This window comes from Arvicola amphibius, chromosome X (assembly GCF_903992535.2).
Source record: "Arvicola amphibius chromosome X, mArvAmp1.2, whole genome shotgun sequence".
Classification (NCBI taxonomy): domain Eukaryota; kingdom Metazoa; phylum Chordata; class Mammalia; order Rodentia; family Cricetidae; genus Arvicola; species Arvicola amphibius.
This window is the reverse complement of record NC_052065.1, coordinates 120,037,774-120,057,031: the sequence shown is the minus strand read 5'-3', so window position 1 is coordinate 120,057,031 and position 19,258 is coordinate 120,037,774. Positions and strand designations below refer to the sequence as shown.

Sequence of the window (19,258 nt, the reverse complement as noted above, 5' to 3'; positions counted from 1 at the left end):
TCGTAGTTGAAGATAAGTTCTAGCTTATATGGCAAGGTCTTTAGTCATTAGCTTGTTCACCTTGTCTTACCTTATTTTGAATAAAACCCAGTTATGTCAGTATCAACTATTCTTGTATGTCAAGGCTTTAACGCTTTTGTTATAGTAGAGTGGAATTTTCTTGATGACATTGTTAATTTTTTTCAATAAAAATGATTTGTTCGGATATTGACTTTAGTATTTAGTGTATCAGTCCCAAAGGTACAAATGTCAGGTATACAAAGGGTACCTTGGCTTTATTTCATATCTTTTTCTGACAGGATCTTACCATGAGTGCCATGATGGTGTCTAACACTGAACTAAAAAATAAACTTGGTGCATAAGCTCAGGTAGTCCCTGCATCTCAGCCTCCAAAGTTCCTGAGACAACAGGTGGACACCACTATGCCTAGTTTACATTGTTATTTAAGAGAAAAAAACCACTCCAATCCATTTTCCATACTTAACTGAATTGCATAGCCCATTCTAAGAAAATGTGTTAAAGAGCTTGCATTAGTGTTCAAGCTGACAATTTATACTAGGTTTGGTTTTATTTGTTGAGACAAGGTCTTGTCATGCAGCCTTACCTGGCCTGCAACTTGGTATATAGACCAGGTTGGTCTTAAATTCATAGATTTGACTATCTGCTTCCCGGGTACTGAAATTAAAGGCATGTACCACAGCATGCCCTACTTACATACTGGGTTTAAGACATTCAAGAATTTCATTTCCACAGGGTATCAAATGTCATTGGGATTGGTCTGCAGTTAAAGAACACATGTCCTTCGTAATGTGTTAGAGTAGGTTATGAGGGCAGGGCCTGGTGTTGCATGCTTTTATTCTCAACACTCTCTCAGGAGGCAGAGCCATGCTGATTTCTGAGAGTTGGAGGCCAGCTTGGTCTACCTAAGCCATTTCCAGGCTAGCCAGGACTACAGAGTAAAACTTTTTCTTCAAAGATAGAGTTCCTAGAATGCCACTGAATACTAATGTTAGCAAATGTTCGGAAGATTCGTCTTTAGACTCATTATCAAACAAATAGTTTAATAACTTGCCTTTTTCAATGTGTATTTTGTGCTGTGCTGTGGTGGCACACATATTTACCCCCAGCTCTTAAGAGACCGAGCCAGGTAGCTCTCTGACTTTGAGTCCAGCCTGGTCTACAGAGCAAGTTCCAGGACAACCAGAGCTACACAGGGAAACCCTGTCTTGAAAAACCAAGTGCATTTTTAAAGAGAAACATAAAAGAGTGATGTAATAAATTCGAAACTTTAGATATGATTAAACATATGTTTAGACAAAAACCCATTAGAGGAAAAGCAAAAGTTCTTTTTCATGTTTATTTTTTCCTATATAATCCCTTAAAGTGACTGTTCTCCAACTTAAAAAAGACAGACATGTATATAAACCATCCTTTTTCAAAGTAGTATAATTTATAGTGGAAGAAATTAGTCTTTGACCATTAGTGCATAATTAGATTAAGAGGGCAGTTTAATTCCTTTTTTCTGCGGTGCTGGGATCCCTCCAATACCTTGCCTCCCTCTTGTTACTGGAGGGAATCTCTCAGGTCACCCATGACATAAAGGCCGGGTTCTTTCAATCTCTAATGAAGATTTCAGCAAGACATATGGCAGTAATAATTAAAGTCTAGATTTATTAGAAGTACAAGTAAAAGCATAAAATATGCTGCTCAAACAGAAATGAGTGTGTGGCTCAAGAACCCCATTTACGTGTCCAGGTACTTTTTATTACAGAGGAAAAGTAAAGGTTCTCTGAAAGGGTGGACCCTTTGTTGGTTGTTTAGGTGATTAATGCTCTTTGCTAGAAGAGTTTTTTTTCCACAATTCTTACAGCAGTCAAATGGATGTTATTTTTTTCAGTTACTGTAATCTTATGACTCACAGTCATGTGTGTCTGACCCTATTTTCCTGCCTCATTTTTCATTGCTATATTTCCATCATGAAATAGGAATCTTAAATACTCATAGGATTTCTAAGGAGGTCTTTATTTCTCAAATTTTACCCATAGTTACAGAAGGGAAATAAATACTTCAGAGTGTTTTCTGGGTATCTAATCCACATGAGTTTGTTCTTCCTCATAAGGTATGTAATTTTTCTTCACCATGCCTCTTCCCTGCATGTATGAAGTGCATGCTTGCTACTCTCCTAGTTTATCAACTGACCATGGCATATGGTAGGTAGTCCATGGCTTTGAAAATGCTTTTTTCAGTAAGCCCACCTTCCTCTTTTCCTCTCTGTTTTCTTAAATGATATGTCATTACCACACTCCTCCTGTGACAAATGTATTTATCACGATACCTGTTCATAAGTCTGACAAAATTTTTGAGTACGTTCTGCAAAATTCTGGATTCCTCCAATGTTTCAAGATGGAGGAAGAAGGTACTCAAAGCCTTAGTTATCATATCAGGGCGTTGTCCCCAGGTAGGGAATAAGGTCTTCCCCAAATGAACCCCCAAACAGTTGGGTTGAGTGGTAGTGACATTCCTGTATGGAATAAGAGTATGTTGGAGACACTGAGTAAGCTTTTGTGTGTGACTGCTGAATAGTTTAGTGCAAGAATGGAGCCAGGTTAATGGTAAAGCCACCATGTAAATGACCAGTCGTTATCTGTGTAACCAAACATTACACCTTAACTTTCCAAACCATTCAAAATAGCAATTTAGGGAGTAGCTAAATAAAGGGACACATATTATGTAGCACATTCTACTGGTTGAGGATATAGGTGAAAATAACCTGGGTAGGACTAGCCTAAAGCCAAATAGAACACTCATTCACTAACCTAATAAATAGGATACACAAACTTTCAGCCTGTGCAGAGGAGCAGAACTCATTTCAGCTGAGGAGTATTATGCCTGTTGTCCACATAACACTTTAAAACTGTTTTATTATTCGCAAATTTCCTACAGTGTATTTGGATTATATTTACCATCACTCCCCTACCGCCTTTCTGATCCACCCCCATACCCATACTCCCCACAACTTCATACTCTCTCTTTTTTTCTTTCTTTTTTTTTTGTATTTTTGAGACAGGGTTTCTCTGGCTTTGGAGCCTGTCCTGGAACTAGCCCTTGTAGACCAGATTGGCCTCCAACTCACAGAGATCCCACCGGCCTCTGCCTACTGATTGCTGAGATTAAAGGTGTGTGCAACCACCGTTCGGCCTCATAATCTCTCTTCTTAAAATAGCTAGTTGATTCCAGTTTGTGCAGCCCATATATTCCTGGGTGTAGGGCCTCTCATTGAAACATGCTTGACCTACCAGGGGCCACATCACTTTGCTGTGATTTCTACGAGGTGTAGAGTTGCTTAAAAATGATGATAATCATAGGGACCTGGAGCTTTCCGAGCTTCCCCTTGCCTTCCTTTCCTATGTTATGGCTCCTAGGGTCAGGAACAAAAGAGACAATGACATGAGCCAGGTTCCACTACAGCCTGGTCATGCATGCTTTTGATATCATTCCAATGCCTAGATCACTGTGTGATAACTATCACAGTTACTGAGAATTTACTTAAGATTAAAGCAGTTCACTCCTATGTCTTGAATTATACAATGACTGTGAGAAGTGCTGTAGTAGTAATTTCTTGTTGGGACCACCAGCTGACAAATAATGACAGAGACTTACTAATTATGAAAGGTCGGCCTTTAGCTTAGGCTTGTTTCCACTTAGCTCTTTGTTTGGTTGTTGTTGGTGGTAGTGTGTGTGTGTGTGTGTGTGTGTGTGTGTGTGTGTGTATGTGTGTGTGTTGAGACAGGGTTTCAGGGTTTCTCGTAGCTTTGGAGCCTGTACTGAAACTCAGTCTGTGGACACAGCTGACCCCGAACTCAGGAATTTTGTCTGCCTCTCCTGAGTGCCGGATTAAAGGCATGCGCCACCACTGCCAGGCTCCATCTACCTCTTATAACTTAACCCATATTTTTAAATCTACATTCTTCCACATGACTTTTTATCTTTCCTGAGTATGGCACATCTGGCTTTCCCCAAGTCTGCTGGAGAAATTTGAGCATCAAATTCCTCCTTATTTTCTCCCTCTGCCAGGAAGTCCTGCCTATCCTCTCCTGCCTAGCTATTGACCATTTAGCTTTTTATTAAACCAATTAGAAGGTGCCTTAGGCAGACACACATCTTTACAGTGTACCAAAAGATTATCCCACAACAGTGCTGACTAGAAATGTAAGGGAAAAAAATCATCATCAAACTTACTCAGGGCCAGTGGCATAGTACGGTAGAAAGTTGACTCTTAGGACAGAGATAGAGCTCACCATTACCTTCCAGTGACACCACACATTGATACATACCTCACAATAGTACAGTCATCTGGGTACATGCTGTTAAGAAAAATTGAGGAATCTCATGGGGTAAACCCGTGGGATCTTAGTAACAGCCTCTAGCTTGAGAAGGCCATATCCCCATCCTTGGTGGTGCTTCGGATTTGTTCCAGTTCTTGTCTGTACACAGGCTTCACCTCTCCCACAAAGAAGATCGGGGAAGCTGATTCACACCTCATACGGCAATGTTTTTGTTTCAAAATGCCCAGCAACTGAACAGCTGATAACATACAGAACATTTCATTCCCGGAGACTGAACAGCAAATTAACCACAGGTAAACAGGACTGCTGCTCAGACAACTCGTTTATTAAAGTTAGCAAGATGCCATCTGCCTCAACTATCGGGCACAGCCGAGAAGCTGTGGGTAAACAAAATCCCTGCATATATGAATCTCACATTCTAACATGGAAGGATGGGTTCCACTAGATAGGTATTAAATTTAACACATTGAATAGATGCTGAGAAATGAAAAATGCTATAGAAAAAATAAACATTGTATACAGTATAAGAAAACTCACAATTGAAGGCATCTGTGTCTTTATATTACACACTTCCACTTGCTGGGCTCCCTCTGAATGTTGCTCAAGGGAAAAAAAGGGCTACTAGCAGCACAATACATTCCTGACCATGGAAAACAAAGAATTTTACCTAATATGAAGTATTGTTTCTTTGATATAGACAAAAGTCAGTTTGGGGATGTCTCTGAATAGATCAGGCACCTTCCTAAAGTGAGTCCATACTTCCAACAAAATTATCAGGGTGTTTCCAAGTAAAAACGAATTGGACATATATTTTGGCTTACTAATTCAAACTATTGCATTAAACCAGGCCCCTCACTCATAGAAGTAATGCTGAAGAAGAAATACAAAGGCTTGGTTCCTATGATACTTGTATTGGGGTCATTCTGATTGCTCTCCAGAAATAGTGGGATTGAATGCTCTGTATTGCAACCACATTGACAATATCATCTCGTTGAGGCACATATCCAGAAGGAAGTTCAAGAGAATCCAAGGTGAAAAAGATGATGTCTTCCAACACCCCAGTTCGTCCATCTGCTCTGGTAATGCAAACCTGGGATGAAAAAGCGGTACCGATGAGTGTGGAAAACCATAATTCATGGTCATAGACTCTGCCCCTTTTCTGTCTGGCTCTATCCAGCAGATACCTTCACCCCACCACAGATTTGCACCCTACTCTACAAAACAGCATCATCCAGGTGCTTGCTGTATAAGCACACCCCTGTCCAGGTCCAACCTCACAGCAATGCAAACAGTCCCCGGGGATGAGAAGCAGGCTTCTGCTGAGGGAATTTTGTTCTAAAGATTACCTACAATGACTGTTAACTTCACGTTAAGGCTGACTGCTTACAAAGAAAAGAGTGGGAAAGGAATGTGTTGTTCAGTAGACTATCATTTTTGCCCTACCTTGTCACCTGCACTAGAAGCACATTCCTTCATTTTTTTCCTCTGGTACAAAATGAGTGCAAGCCAACTTGTTTTTGGTTTTTACTACCCATATCATACCTGCATACTACTCAGGAGTTTAAAGGACACACCACTCACTTTTCTTAACAATTCCGAGAAACCTGAACACTGACTTTTGGTTTTGATGGTCTTACCACATGTGACACCTCCCAGGTAGGCTACATAAACTTCAAACTTCATCATAAGTACTACATTATTGTCGTCATTTCCTTTCAGAATTCCAGTACTTTGAATAAGAAAACAAGTTCATTTTGGCAAGGCTTTTATTTTAGGTCTCCTAAAACTTGTAGTATAATCCTGAGCAGCAAAAGTGATCATTAAATGAAAGAGAGGCAGCACAAAGGACAGTATGTGAACTACCTTGTTTAGATGATGGTGTTTCAGAGGCTTCACCAAGATGGCCTTTCTGCTCTGTGGGTCTCCCTGTCCCGAAAACTCAATTTCTACCAGGTCACCCTTATAAGGTTCAAAATCTGTAACAGTCACGGGATAAAATCAAGTTAGCGGGAGGGTGCCTTTATTCAAGGGAATCTGACATTTCACCATGCACTATGCTGTAATCCCCGACACAGTTTCTATTACACGTAAAGTACATTTTTATCATTTAAAACCCCAGGGCTGGAGAATCATCCAGATATTTTACTAATGTTGCAAGGGACTCAGGTTCAGCTCCCAGTACCCACAGCCACCTATAGCTTATCTGTGCATTCTTCTGGTCTCTCTGCAGGCACCCACACAACACGTGGTGTACACAGATACACACGTACACATAAATAAAAATAGACACAATTTTTTTGTAAAGGGTAAGGGCTGAAGAGATGGTTCTGTGGTTAAAGGTACTTGCTATTTTCTTTCTGTCTTTTTTTTTTTTTAAGAAAGGGTTTCTCAGTGTAACACTGGCTGTCCTGGAACTCACTCTGTTGACCAGGCTGACCTCGAACTCACAGAGATCTGCCTACCTCTGCCTCCCAAGTGTTGGGACTCAAGACGTGTGCCACCACCCACCCGGCTGTACTTGCTGTTCTTGCAGATGTTCTGTGTTCAGCAACTTTATGGAGGCTATAGTTGCCTGTAACTCTAGTTCCAGGGCCTCTGTAGGCACCAGGCATTCAAGCAGCGGCATATACATACATGCAGGCAACATACGCACACATGCAACATTTAAAGATAAAAAGGAAAACAGTACTGAAACAAAGTGAGGCAGTGAAGCATCTGTCTAATGAACAGGAAGGAAATAACATACTCGTTATTCAAGATAGGACAAAAGAACATCGTTTTTTCTTTTTACTTCTTTTGGCTGTAGCTTACTTAGTATGTGATTTGATTATTATCTAGCAACACAGATAATAAGATAGCAATAATAATAATAAACAGAACTGTTAGCCATTTTCACTGGGCTTCATAGTATTCGTTTAATGGTACCTATTCTGACAATTTTCTATATAACTGACTGGGTCCTTTAGGACTTGTTTCCAGTGCTAGTGATCAGCAATACTTCTTTTTTAGCCACTGTCTTCCTTACCCTAGAGAAGTCTGCTACTATGACTAACTCTATTTCACAGAGGTAAGTCTCTCCACCTATGCCTTTGGACCTGTCCTCCATTTATATATAGCTCAGGGACTTAACCCTATTCTCTCTTCCTGCTCTCTTCAGCACCTTTAGCCATATCCTTTGCACTACAAACATGTCCAAGCCCTTCCACTTTGAAAAGAGTGTTCTGAACATCCTTCCTGTTGTTGATGGGCAAAGAGACAGGCTAATTAATTGTCTTCGGAGCTCAGCAATCACAGGGGCCCTTTCCTCTGAAAACTGGGAATTTCTGAGGAAACATGTCCTAAAATCCCAGACACTACCAAGCAGTCATTGTGCGAGGGTTACTGACATAACAACCAAGATCAAGTTCAGGTTCTTACATCCAAGAAAAAAGTAAAGTAGAAAGCAGCTTTGTATACTGGGACAATGTCATTCTTTTTATCAAAGCTAAACGGCTACAGTGGGTATGATCCATTTTCTTTCCATTCATCTTTCAAAGCCCAGCTTCATACCTGGAAAGCTGACGCAGGAAGATGGCATGTGTCTAGCAGTTTGAGACAAAACTAGGCAATAGAGGAAGTCACTGTCTCAAGGTGAGGGGAAGCCCTGTAATAATAAAGGCATCTGGTTTCCATTTCATTAGATTTACCTTTCATTAAGCAGCAAACTGTTAGTTTTCATTTCTTCTTGGTTCTCCAACTTAATCATTAAAGGCAGAGACACTAGCTGGCGGGGTATAAAGTGCAGCTTAAACAGCACACGGTCCAGTCCGGTTCCTCTCGTTGCCATCACTCCCATTCCTACGGCTTTACCCACTGTTTCTTTGCATCAGGCTATTTTGATGGAGTCATGTGTCAATCTCTCCCAATGATACTATGAGCTCTTTATTAGAAAGATTGAATGTATTCTTCCATATTTTGTCCTCTGCCCTCAATGTCTAGAACTCTCTTTTGAACCAAATTAAAGTTCATTAGTCTCTTTACATTAGCATGTCATTGCTATGTGTTATATCAGATAAATACAAATGAACGTCAACACTGAATGTACACACACATGCACACATATGGAAAGCCAAAGCGCTATTTCCAAGCCTTATTTTAAAACACTCGAATTATTGTGAAATATTTTTTCATTCATGTAATAGTGTTAGAATAGAAATTCTATTTATATACCTACATAAATAAAAGAGCTGCACAAATATTAGTATACCCAAACAAATGAAAATATAAAAAAACATATAACGAGGTATTTATGTTCCTTGTTGTGCCTTATTTTAAAATTCCAGTGGTCCACTTCAAATATTGAAGTGACAGTGATAAGAGCCAAGAAGAGAACTGAGAATGTAGCTCAGTGTTGGAGACCTTGCCTCACAAGCATGGAGCTCTGAGTTCACTCTACCCAAAAGTCCTAGTATACAGCAGTAGTAGATGTAATACAAAACCCTCTCATCGAATTAGCATATTTCAAATTTCACCTGAAGCCAAAACTGATAAAATAAACACCTAATTTTAATTTTAAAAATGTAAGCTGGATTGTGGTGGCGCACGCCTTTAATCCCAGCACTCGGGAGGCAGAGGCAGGTGGATCTCTGTGAGTTCAAGGCCAGCCTGGTCTACAGAACAAGTTCCAGGACAGCCAGGGCTACACAGAGAAATCCTGTCTCAAAAAAAAAAAAAACCAAATAAGTAAATAAATAAAAATGCGAAGTGTACCTTTACAGACAATGTCGAGAGAGAAGGACAGATCGTGATTGATATGATCAGAATCACCCATTAGACAGTTGATATAGTCAAGTGAAACTGTCATGTGACATTCTGGTGGTTCATCACCATGGCCACGACAGTAAGCACCCACCTGGAAAGTAAGTAAACAGACGAATGAAATAAAAATGGTTACTTCAAAGAAACTCAGGTTCAAAAAAAATCTAAACTTTAACCTGAAAATCTGTTCAATAGTTCAAATACTATTGACAATTAACCCATAAATTGGCATGTGTTGATGAAATAATGCTTGATCTTAAAATCATTTTTCTGTAGTTTTAGACCAGATTAGGAGAAAATAGAGTCACACACTACCACAAGTGGATCTTTAGTTTCTACCATTAGCATCTTGCACTGGTGTGCCACACTGATTACAATCGATAAGCCAGCATCAATACTGAAAAGGGGGAGGGGATAAATGCTAAGATTCCAGACCAGAGAGCATCTAGGGAGACAAACAAATGTCCAGGTAAATTTGAGAAAAATAAATCTAGTGGCCATATGCCACCTTAAATACTATCAGTCTTGTGATTTTGGAAGCTAAGCATGGTCAGGCCGAGTTTAGCATGAGAGTGAAGAAAGCAACCAAGGCTGTAGGGCCTAAAAATCACAGTTAAGTCAGGCCTGTATCTAAAGTAAAATGGGAGCATCTAAATCTTTATTTCTTCGAATTGCAATCATCTTTATCTGATGTTTTGCTTTTGTCATTACAAAAATAATTTTATGTTCAACATATAAAATATAAAAAAGAGTACAAAAGCAAGAAAAAATACAGATAATTCAGAAGTCTGTTTCCTATGCAATAACCGCTGGCCACGCTCTCATGAAATGACCAGTCACATGAGCCTTAGCCATACATTAGGGATTGTCCATGACCTTTACCATAGCCTGGATGCATAACCAAATAACACATTGAATGCATAACCAAAACTAATATAACCAAGTTCCCCCAGCCTATACCTGACAATAATGTCATTGTGGATTTTTTGCCTTTATAAACTCTGTACCCCTGAGCTTCGGTGCCAGGAGTTCTTTATGGCAAGGGCCTGCCCTCCAGTGTCAGCTACTAAAGGACATCAGTTTTACACGTGTAGCAGTCTGGAACTTTCTTCCCTGGACTACAACACGCAGACCTCCTTTGTTCCAGATTATTTACCTATGCACTATTTTACAGGAGAGTGTAACATTACGCACATGTGATAAATATATAACCAAACGAGCACAAATAAGTCAGTTTACTTTAACTTTTTAAAAGATAACTTGGCATCCCACAAAAAGGAAGTGCCATAATTTGGTGGCTCCATTCCACACAATTGGACATGCAGTTTATAATCCAATACACTACCCATTTGCCTAATATATACACGTAGGATAAGCACTCCAGAGCAGAATTTCAAGCTCAAAACTTTCCAGCAAGAGCCCCCACAGCTGCTGGCCCATGGTAAGAGCATCTAGTGGCCCTGGGCTTTATTGTTTCCTGAACCAGCGTAGGTCTTGCTCTCACATCTTCTGTGGCTCCTGAAGCCTACAGAGCCCCTGGGTGCCTGGTGCAGAGTAACGCCATGCGGAAGGGAAGAAGAAAAGCAGGCAATGCTGTCGGGAAGCCACCAAGGAGGCTGTGCCAAAGCTGTGACAGTGAGCCATGTCGGGCCAACGACAGTCTGGGATCTCAAGGATGCTTGTGTGACTTTGGGCAGCAAACCAGGCTGTTACCTTATGAACATGGGCGCCTTGCTCTTCTTATCGGGTCTTCTGAACAAGGAAGAGGAGGCCACGGCACAGACCCACACTACCCTACTCCTCACTTACCCCTGCTCCCTCTAACCTCCAGCCTCAGGCTTCACCCAGAGCTCAAGCTGCTGTTTTCAACCTGGGGCAACAGTTTATGATGCAGATTGGTCAGAATGCGCCTGGCTGGGCTTGTCCTGCCTCTTGAAGCGTTCCCTGGGGCGTGGAATGAACTGGGAGAAGGACCGAGGATACCTGCATGAACTTGTACCTGAACAGTCTTGGCCTATGGGACATTTTGTGCTTGCGTTAAGAGAGTCTCAGCAGTTCTTCTCCTATGCTGGTTTTTTTTTATGACATTTTTTATAGTTTCCTTAATTTTTTCTTTTTAAATTTTTATTTATTCGTCTCTCATACAATACATCCCGACCATAGCCCCTTTCCCCGCCTTAGTCTTATTGTAAATGACCCGTATGTAGTAACTATTTCCTCTGAATTTGAGGGATGCAGCTTTCAGAAGTCATCACCAATGGTGGGGTACACTTTTTGGTGACAGAGTTGACTTTGAGTCACCTGTTGTCCTATAACTAAACCCCATATAAGACTCCAATAAGCTCACTACATAACCAAGTTAGACCTGGCCAGAATCATTTCTTTGGTCTGTCTTCAGTGCACCAGCTGGAGTGAGTAGACTTTTGTTCCAATGTTCCTAAGAAAAGGTATGTAAGGGTGACTGAATGCACATTCAAATGTGACTGTCTAGAAGGTGAAACTGTTGGTTTATCCTACCCTTGTAAAATGTGGGGTGTGTGTGTGTGTGTGTGTGTGTGTGTGTGTGTGTGTGTGTAGAGGAAGCAGTGAGTGAGAGATGTTCATGCCTGTATGTGCAGACATCAGAGGCCAACACTGGGATCTTCTTCAATTGTTCTCCACCTTATTGTTCAAGGGAGGCTCTTTCAGAATGCCAGGACTGCCTAGACTGGCTGGCCAGCAGGCTCCAGGAACTCTCCTGTCTCAGGAACTCTCCTGTCTCTGCTTCGGCACTGGAACTAAAGGCCATGCTGGGGCGGCCAGCTTTTAAGTGGGTGCGGGTTCAAGTCTCCTTGTTCCTACAAGCACTTCATGGAGTGAGTTAGTTCCCGGCTTCTTACTCTCACAGCAGCTGATGGCACTTTAGTAAGCTCTGCAAGCCTTAATAGCTTTTAGTCCTTCAGATATAGCTACAGGCATAACGCACTGCAAAGGAGTAACTGAAATTCTGATGTTCCTGATTTATAGGGTTCATTAATTAAATTTGGTTTGGGGGCAATAAATGAATGAAAAATTGTTTCGCATAAATTCGTTTTCATGTTTCCAATTCTGAAAACTCTAGTTTCTCCCTCTACATAATCTCCAACTCCAGCTGCGCGTACCAATAGGTACCATAGCTATGTGGGCAGTCCAATGTATCCTCCCATCTCTCAGTGCTCTGTCTCCAAACCAACAGAGAGCCATTCCACGTGTGGAAGCCTGGCTGGCGTTTCACTTCTTAGATGGCTAAAAATTTCAAGGACTGACAATACTTCAGTCACTCTTGCCAGCCCTGGCAAATAGAGAGTCGCGCATTCTGCTTCTGCTGGGGTCAATTAGTACACCAATGATAATAAGCCTAATTTGCATATACAGATTTAAATGATAAGTATCATCAACTGGGGTGCTAGATACAGATTCCATAAATCTAAAAATTTTTGAAACTTGAAGAGCTCCATGATAAGTAAATTATACTTCAATAAAACTATTTTTTTAAAAAATGATTAAAGTACTTATCTTTTCGCCTCCTAACTACTTATGAAATAACACATATCCATTATTTGCATTATAGGAGGAAGTTACAAGATAATATAAATTCTAATAATTTTTATTAAATACGGAGGAATAGATAATATATACTTTTCTAAATAGATACTAGTATAAAAATAGAACAGATGGTCCATACAATCCTCTAAGTTAGATTTCAGTTTCCATACAGTTCAACATGTCTCCTCAAAGGGGCTGAATAAATAGAAGCTAGGGTGAAAGAACTCAGACATAAGACAGTCCCCGGAATATATAACTCTTACTGTGATTGTATTCGGTCCGCAAGTGATCTGATCTATTTCCACAGCTGCAGGCCCTTTTTGCTTAACTTTCAGAAGTTCATTGCCCGCCACGACACCAGCATTGTGGATGTGTTCATTAGGGTAGCCATAGCCACTGCCGGACGCTGTCGCAACTCCCTTCATTGTTTGGAACATGCCAGCACCTAAACGACGAATAGAATATATATATATATATATATATATATATATATATATATATATATATATATACATATATATATATATATATATATATTATTCTCAAGTGCAAACACATACTACAAATAAGCCCTAGCAGAGAAAGTTGTGGGAAACAGCCATCTAAGCCTAGAAGAGTGCACGGCTAGTTTGTGGGCCAGTTGTTTGCCCACCTGAATGCCTGTAGCATGGCTATGATGATACCACAGCTTCTTTTGTTAATATGCTTGTAAATAGTAATGAGATTTTCAGGCCTTAAGGCCAGAATCTTTGAGCATACATTATAGCTGACTAATTAGAATGGATATAGTTCTGAGCAGGGAGGGATACCATTCACCCCAGTCATTTCTCACTATTTCCTGGACTCTCACTGATGAAATACGTACCTTTAAAATAATCCCTTGGACAGGTGATCAGTGGCAGACTCCAGGGCATATATTTAGGGATACAAAGTGAGTAAGTAAACTTTGGTTCCTATCTTCTTACTGGTCACAGATATATGATTCATTTGCTTGGTTTTTGTTATAGGTTGGTTTTAATTGTCATCTATAAGCTAACATATTAAAAGCTTAGTCCCTGCCAGGCTGTGGTGTCTCACGCCTTTAAACCCAGCACTCAGGAGCCAGAGACAGGCGAGTGCTGAGTTTAAGGCCAGCCTGGTCTACAAAGCAAGTTCCAGGACAACAAGGACCACACAGAAACACCCTGTCTCAGAAAACAAAAATGGTTTGGTCTCTCCAGTGATCAGTGTTCTGAAGGGAAGCCTTTGGATTAGGAAGGCCCTGACCTCATTAGCTGAGTAATTCTATTTATGAATTCATATAGCTTGATGGATTGAGGATGAAGGGCTTTGCGATGAAATTGATCTTTTTCTCTCCTTCTTGCCTGTCCTGAGTTGAGAAGCTCTGCTCCCCTACATCTTTTCCACCATGATGTTCTGTCTTGCCAAAATTCCAGAAACACAGCCAAGCAACCACTGACTGAACACTCCGAAAGTAGGAGCCACAAGAAACCTTTCTTCCTCTCAGTTAACTTGTCTCAGGCATTTGATCACAGTCAGAGAAAGCCGAGTCATAGACACAGACATGTGCTCAGTAAAGACAACAGAACTAATGGGTTGTCACAACAGCTCATGGGGTAGAGGCCCTTGTCCTCGGGCTTGATACCTGGATTTGATTCCTTGATCCCACAAAATGGAGAGAACTGACTCCCTGAAAGTTCTAAAAGTTGACCTCTGTCCTCCTGACATGTGCTGTTGCACAACTGCACTCGTACACACATAAAAAGAGGATTTTTTTTTTAGGATAAAGTAAAATCACCACCAAAGTAGAAGATTTACTACTACTGTAACTACAAAAGGAATCTTCCTGTGACCTATGGCAGACTAAAGCAGGAAAAGTTGTGAGTTGATGGTAAACTGGCTTACATAGGGAGACCTGATCTCAAAAAGTTCAAAACGTTCCAAAAAGAAGGCAGATAAACACAAACATTGGGCACGGACACCTCCCCTCTCCCACTTCCATTTTTTCATTTCCACTTTTTGTTTAAAAATTATTTATTAGTTATTTAAGAATTTCCTGCAACATATTTTGAGCCTATTGATCTACCCCACGTGCTCCAGTTCCTCCCAGATTCACCCCACCCCCCCCTAGTCACCCAACGTAGTAGTCTCCCCGTCTTGTCTTTCTTTCAGCCCATCAAGTCTAATTTGTGCTTCCCAAATACTCTTTGATCTAGTGCTTGCCTTGGAGTATAGTCAACCTACCAGTGGTCACATCCTTAGAGAAAACCGGCTTTTCCTTTCCCAGCAGCTAGCAACTGCCAATAGCTCCTCAAGTATACTGCAGTGGCTCCTCTGCCTTCTTTGTCTTTTGCCATACTTTGTCCTTTTTATTTTAAAGTTTTTTTAAAGAAAAAATTGTGTGTGTATGTGTGTGTTTGCGCGTGAGTGTGCGCGTGCACGTGCACGTGCACAAGGCTGAGTGTATGTATTTGGAGCACGAGTCCTTGGAGGAGGGCAGAATACTTCGGAACTCCAAGGAGTAGAGTTCTAGGCCATTGTGAGCAAAAATGTGGGCACTAGGATCTGAACTTGGGTCATCTAAGAACTAAAAATGCTCTTAACTGCTGGGCCATCTCTATAGTCACCATTATTTTTCCTTTATTGGTTATTATTTTCTCTTTGCCTTTTGTCATTACTTTGGGCAAGAAAGTTCTAGAATAAATCTGTGCATGACTGGTATCCAGCAGGTGGCGTGAAGGGCATGGCGTAGGAGGGCATAGCGTAAGGATCTGGGGATGCCCTACTACATAAGACGGCACTACCAAACCAGGGAGAAGTTTTTTAAGTTCTTCAGACTCCAAAGCAAGAAGGAACACTCCTCTAAGAAAAGGTCTCTTTGGGGTAATAATTAGTGCAATACCTTCCAAGAGCCTCTGCTTCTCTCTCTCTTCATCTGAGTCAGCTTTCCTCTGAAAGAAGGCACGAAGTTTGGAAATTACCCGGTGCATTTTTTTTTTTTTTTTTTTTTTTTTTTTGTCTGAAGAAGCTTGAGTACCAAGCGGTACCAGAAGTGAATCTTCGCTTGTCTAGTTCTGTCTCCCGGGAGAATTCACAGCAGCTCAGGCAGAGGATACTCTCCTTCCGTGCTCTGTACACCTTCTCTAGGCTCTCACCCGGGCAACACTGCCACGTGTGGAGCGCCAGTGAGCCTGCTCAACCAGCCAATAGGAGTGTAGATTACGCAATGAAGGCCACGAGTCATGGGAAGTAGGAAGGCGGGACTTCACAGTTTATCCATTGCGTAGAGCTGGGATCTAGTAGTCAATCCAAAATAGCCTCCACCAGTACACATTTTCATGGTTTGTCATTGTAGTTTTGTTTTTGAGATAAGATTTTATTCTAACCCAGGCTGCCTCAAACTCGTGGTAATCTTCTTGTCTCAGCTTTCATTTTTATTTTTTTTTTTTTGTGGGTTTTTCGAGACATGATTTCTCTTTGTAACAACCCTGACTGTTCTGGGACTCACTCTGTAGGCCAGGCTGGCCTTGAACTCAGAGATCTGCCTGCCTCTGCCTCCCGAGTGCTGTAATTAAAGGATGCCTCAGCTTCCTGAATGCTGGGATTACAATCATGAGCTACCGCATCCTATTGGACCATTTTTACGAGAAGAAAATCCAGGGAGCAAGCATTGCTGCCTGTTTACAGCAACAAGTTACTGCTCCAAAACGTTAAAACAAGCAATAGTTTCCCGACTAGAACTCCAGAAGCCCTGGAAACAAAAGCAAGAATGAGGAAATTGAATTACTCTGGGAATCTGTTTCAGTGGATGAATGGATAAACAAAAATTTTCATGTGCTTCTCTCCCCCAGCCAAGCAGTATGATGAAAGGCAAGGCGGCCAAGGGGAAAGGTGGGACCAGCCTCCGCTTTTATGAATACGTAGGAGGCCAAAAGGATGGAGAATCCTCCGTTTGAGGGGGAAAACAAAACCTAAGAACTTTTAGCATTGAACAGGACATGCCGCTCAAAACAGACCTTATCTGCTTTGTCAGATGGTCTGGTCGCGCTACATTCAGCTGCAGTGGCAAAGGGTTGGTTCTCTTCTTTTTTGCGGGGGAGGGGTGTTGTTAACAATGACTCTCATCCAATTCCACTGGATCCAAATTAGTGCTGTCAGGACAGTGTGGAGCAGGGCAAATGACCTAGAATTTTGGGGATATATTTAAGTCAAAATTTCAATTAAAAATTTCTATAAGGCCTTTTAGATTTTATATGTGAAGAATTTTTGTATTTTATCTATTTTTAATCTCTTGTCATAAAAATTACAAATTGAATACCACTTGAGTTTATAATAGTCTATGGTAATACTGCCTTTGTAATTACTAGCACTTTTGTATTTCTTTTTTTTAATTTAATTTTTTTCATTTTACACACCAACCACAGTTCCCTCTCCCTTCCCTCCTCATGCTCCCCTCACATTCCTCCCCCCCACCCAACCCCCATCCACTCCTCAGAAAGGGTGAGGCCTCCCATGGGAAATCAACAATGTCTGCCAAGTCATTTGAGGCAGGATCAAGCCCCCTTCCTCCTGTATCTAGGCTGAGCAAGGTATCCCTCCATAGGGAATTGGCTCCAAAAAGCCAGTTCATGCACTAGGGATGAATTCTGTTCCCATTGTCAGTGGCGCCAGAGACTACCCAAGCCACAGAACTGTCACCGACATTCAGAGGGTCCAGTTCAGTCCCATGCTGTCAGGGTTCCCTAACTGTCAGTTCAGAGTCAGTGAGCTCAGGTCAACTGTCTCTGTGGGTTTCCCCATCATGATCTTAACCCCTTTGCTCATATAATCCTTCCTCCCTCTCTTCCATTCAACTCCAAGATCTGGACCCAGTGCTTAGCTGTGGATCTCTGCACCTGCTTCCATCAGTTGCTGGATGAAGGTTCTATGGTGATAAGGTAGTCATCAATCTGATTACAGGGGAAAGACAGTTCAGGCACCCTCTCCACTATTGCTTGGAGTCTTAGCTGGGATCATCCTTGTGCATTCCTGGGAATTTCCCTAGCACCAGATTTCTCCCTAACCCCATAATATGGATGGAACTAGAAAAAAAAACTCTGGAATGAGGAAACCAGGCTACATTCCACAACCCCTGAGAAGCCAGGTAACAAAGAAGATCCTAAGAGAAACATGCACAGAAGCATCTGGGAAGGGGAAATAGATAAGATCTCCTGAGTAAATTGGGAGCTTGGGGAGAGAGGGAAGGGCAAGGGAGGAGAGCATGAGGGAACTGGATGGTTGAGCTGGAGGAGTGACAGAGAAGGAGAACTAAGAAAGAGATACTGTGATAGAGGGAGCCATTATGGGGTTAGGGTTCTGTTTTATAAGTTTCCAAAAATTGCCTATCGGGATTAACCAGACTATCACACAGCTACCCCTCTGCTCACGCTCACCCACAAATACAGGTTAGATCACACAGAACCACCATAGCTTTTCTTTCCTTCCTGATGTCAAAAGATGGGGGTCCCCTATTGCATCCTCAAGAGGAAGGCCAGGCCGGGGCACCTGGTCCACAGGAACAGGAAGACATGTACCACCACTACCTTTAACACAAACTGACTTGAGAGGTTAAGCTGGTGCAGGTTCTGAGGACCAATTACAAAAAGTGACACAGTGAGAGCTGACTTTCTGGGCCCCCCATCTGTGGCTAATGAACTTGCCACTAAACTGAGTTAAATGTGTATTGCTGGGTTTTCTTCTTTTCCTTCTTTTGTATTTTTGTTTGTTTGTTTGTTTTTGAGAAAGGTTTTTTTCTGTGGAGCCCTGGCTGTCCTGGAACTCTGTAGACCAGGCTGGCCATGAACGCAGAGATCCACCTGTCTCTGCCTCCCTAGTGCTTGAATTAAAGAGCTGCATCACCACTATGTGGCCTGAGTTTTCTGTATATAAATGCATTTTTTATTTCAAATAAGCCATGTGTGTCTAACATAGTCAGCCATAAAAATTAATAAAGCTTCAGGCAGTGGTGGTGCACACCTTTAATCCCAGCACTCTCAAGAGGTAGAGGCAGGCAGATCTCTGTGAGTTTGAGGCCAGCCTGGTCTACAGAGTGAGTTCCAAAAAACTTAGGGCTGTTACACAGAGAAGCCTTGTTTCAAAAAACAAAAACCCCCAAATGAAAACAAAACAAAATAAAGCACCAAAACCAAAACAAAAAAACCAAACAAACAAAAAACTTAACTACACTGATGTGCTGTATCATATCTACATTAGTGTTTATAATTTTTCAAAAGGTAAGCAATAACAAGTGCTGGCAGGTTATAAGCAGTTACAGTGCTCACGTATTGTGACTGAGCTTGTTTAAATGGCACAGCAACTAAAGCAACTCTCCACCCTCCTGGACTGTTTCTCAGAAAGCTAAATGTAGAGTGACCACATGCTCTGATGATTTCATTAATATGTGTGTGTGTGTGTGTGTGTGTGTGTGTGCGCGCGCGCGCACTTTGACGAGTGGCCTAACAGGCTCCATAGCTGCTGCACCACAGACAGTTTCATAGGGAGTTTTGTAGGGG

The 19,258-nt window shown here is 41.5% G+C and overlaps 1 protein-coding gene across 1 annotated transcript; it reads right to left on the bottom strand.

The window, feature by feature from the left end:
- Positions 1-5,244: 5,244 nt before the first annotated feature.
- Positions 5,245-15,697, bottom strand: LOC119804467 (cancer/testis antigen 55-like). Its single transcript, XM_042054361.1, has 5 exons — positions 15,610-15,697; positions 12,971-13,152; positions 9,096-9,237; positions 6,210-6,322; positions 5,245-5,436 (listed from the first exon to the last, which is right to left on the bottom strand). The coding sequence occupies exons 1-5, from the start codon at positions 15,695-15,697 to the stop codon at positions 5,245-5,247; spliced, it is 717 nt and encodes a 238-aa protein (XP_041910295.1).
- Positions 15,698-19,258: the final 3,561 nt, after the last annotated feature.

Excerpts from the sequence above, each read along its gene's own strand:
- LOC119804467 (XM_042054361.1), bottom strand. The coding sequence starts at position 15,697 with ATGCACCGGGTAATTTCCAAACTTCGTGCCTTCTTTCAGAGGAAAGCT. Across the intron at positions 13,153-15,609 it reads GAAGCAGAGGCTCTTGGAAG|GTGCTGGCATGTTCCAAACA; the intron begins GTATTGCACTAA and ends TTCGTCGTTTAG. Across the intron at positions 6,323-9,095 it reads TCTCGACATTGTCTGTAAAG|ATTTTGAACCTTATAAGGGT; the intron begins GTACACTTCGCA and ends TGACTGTTACAG.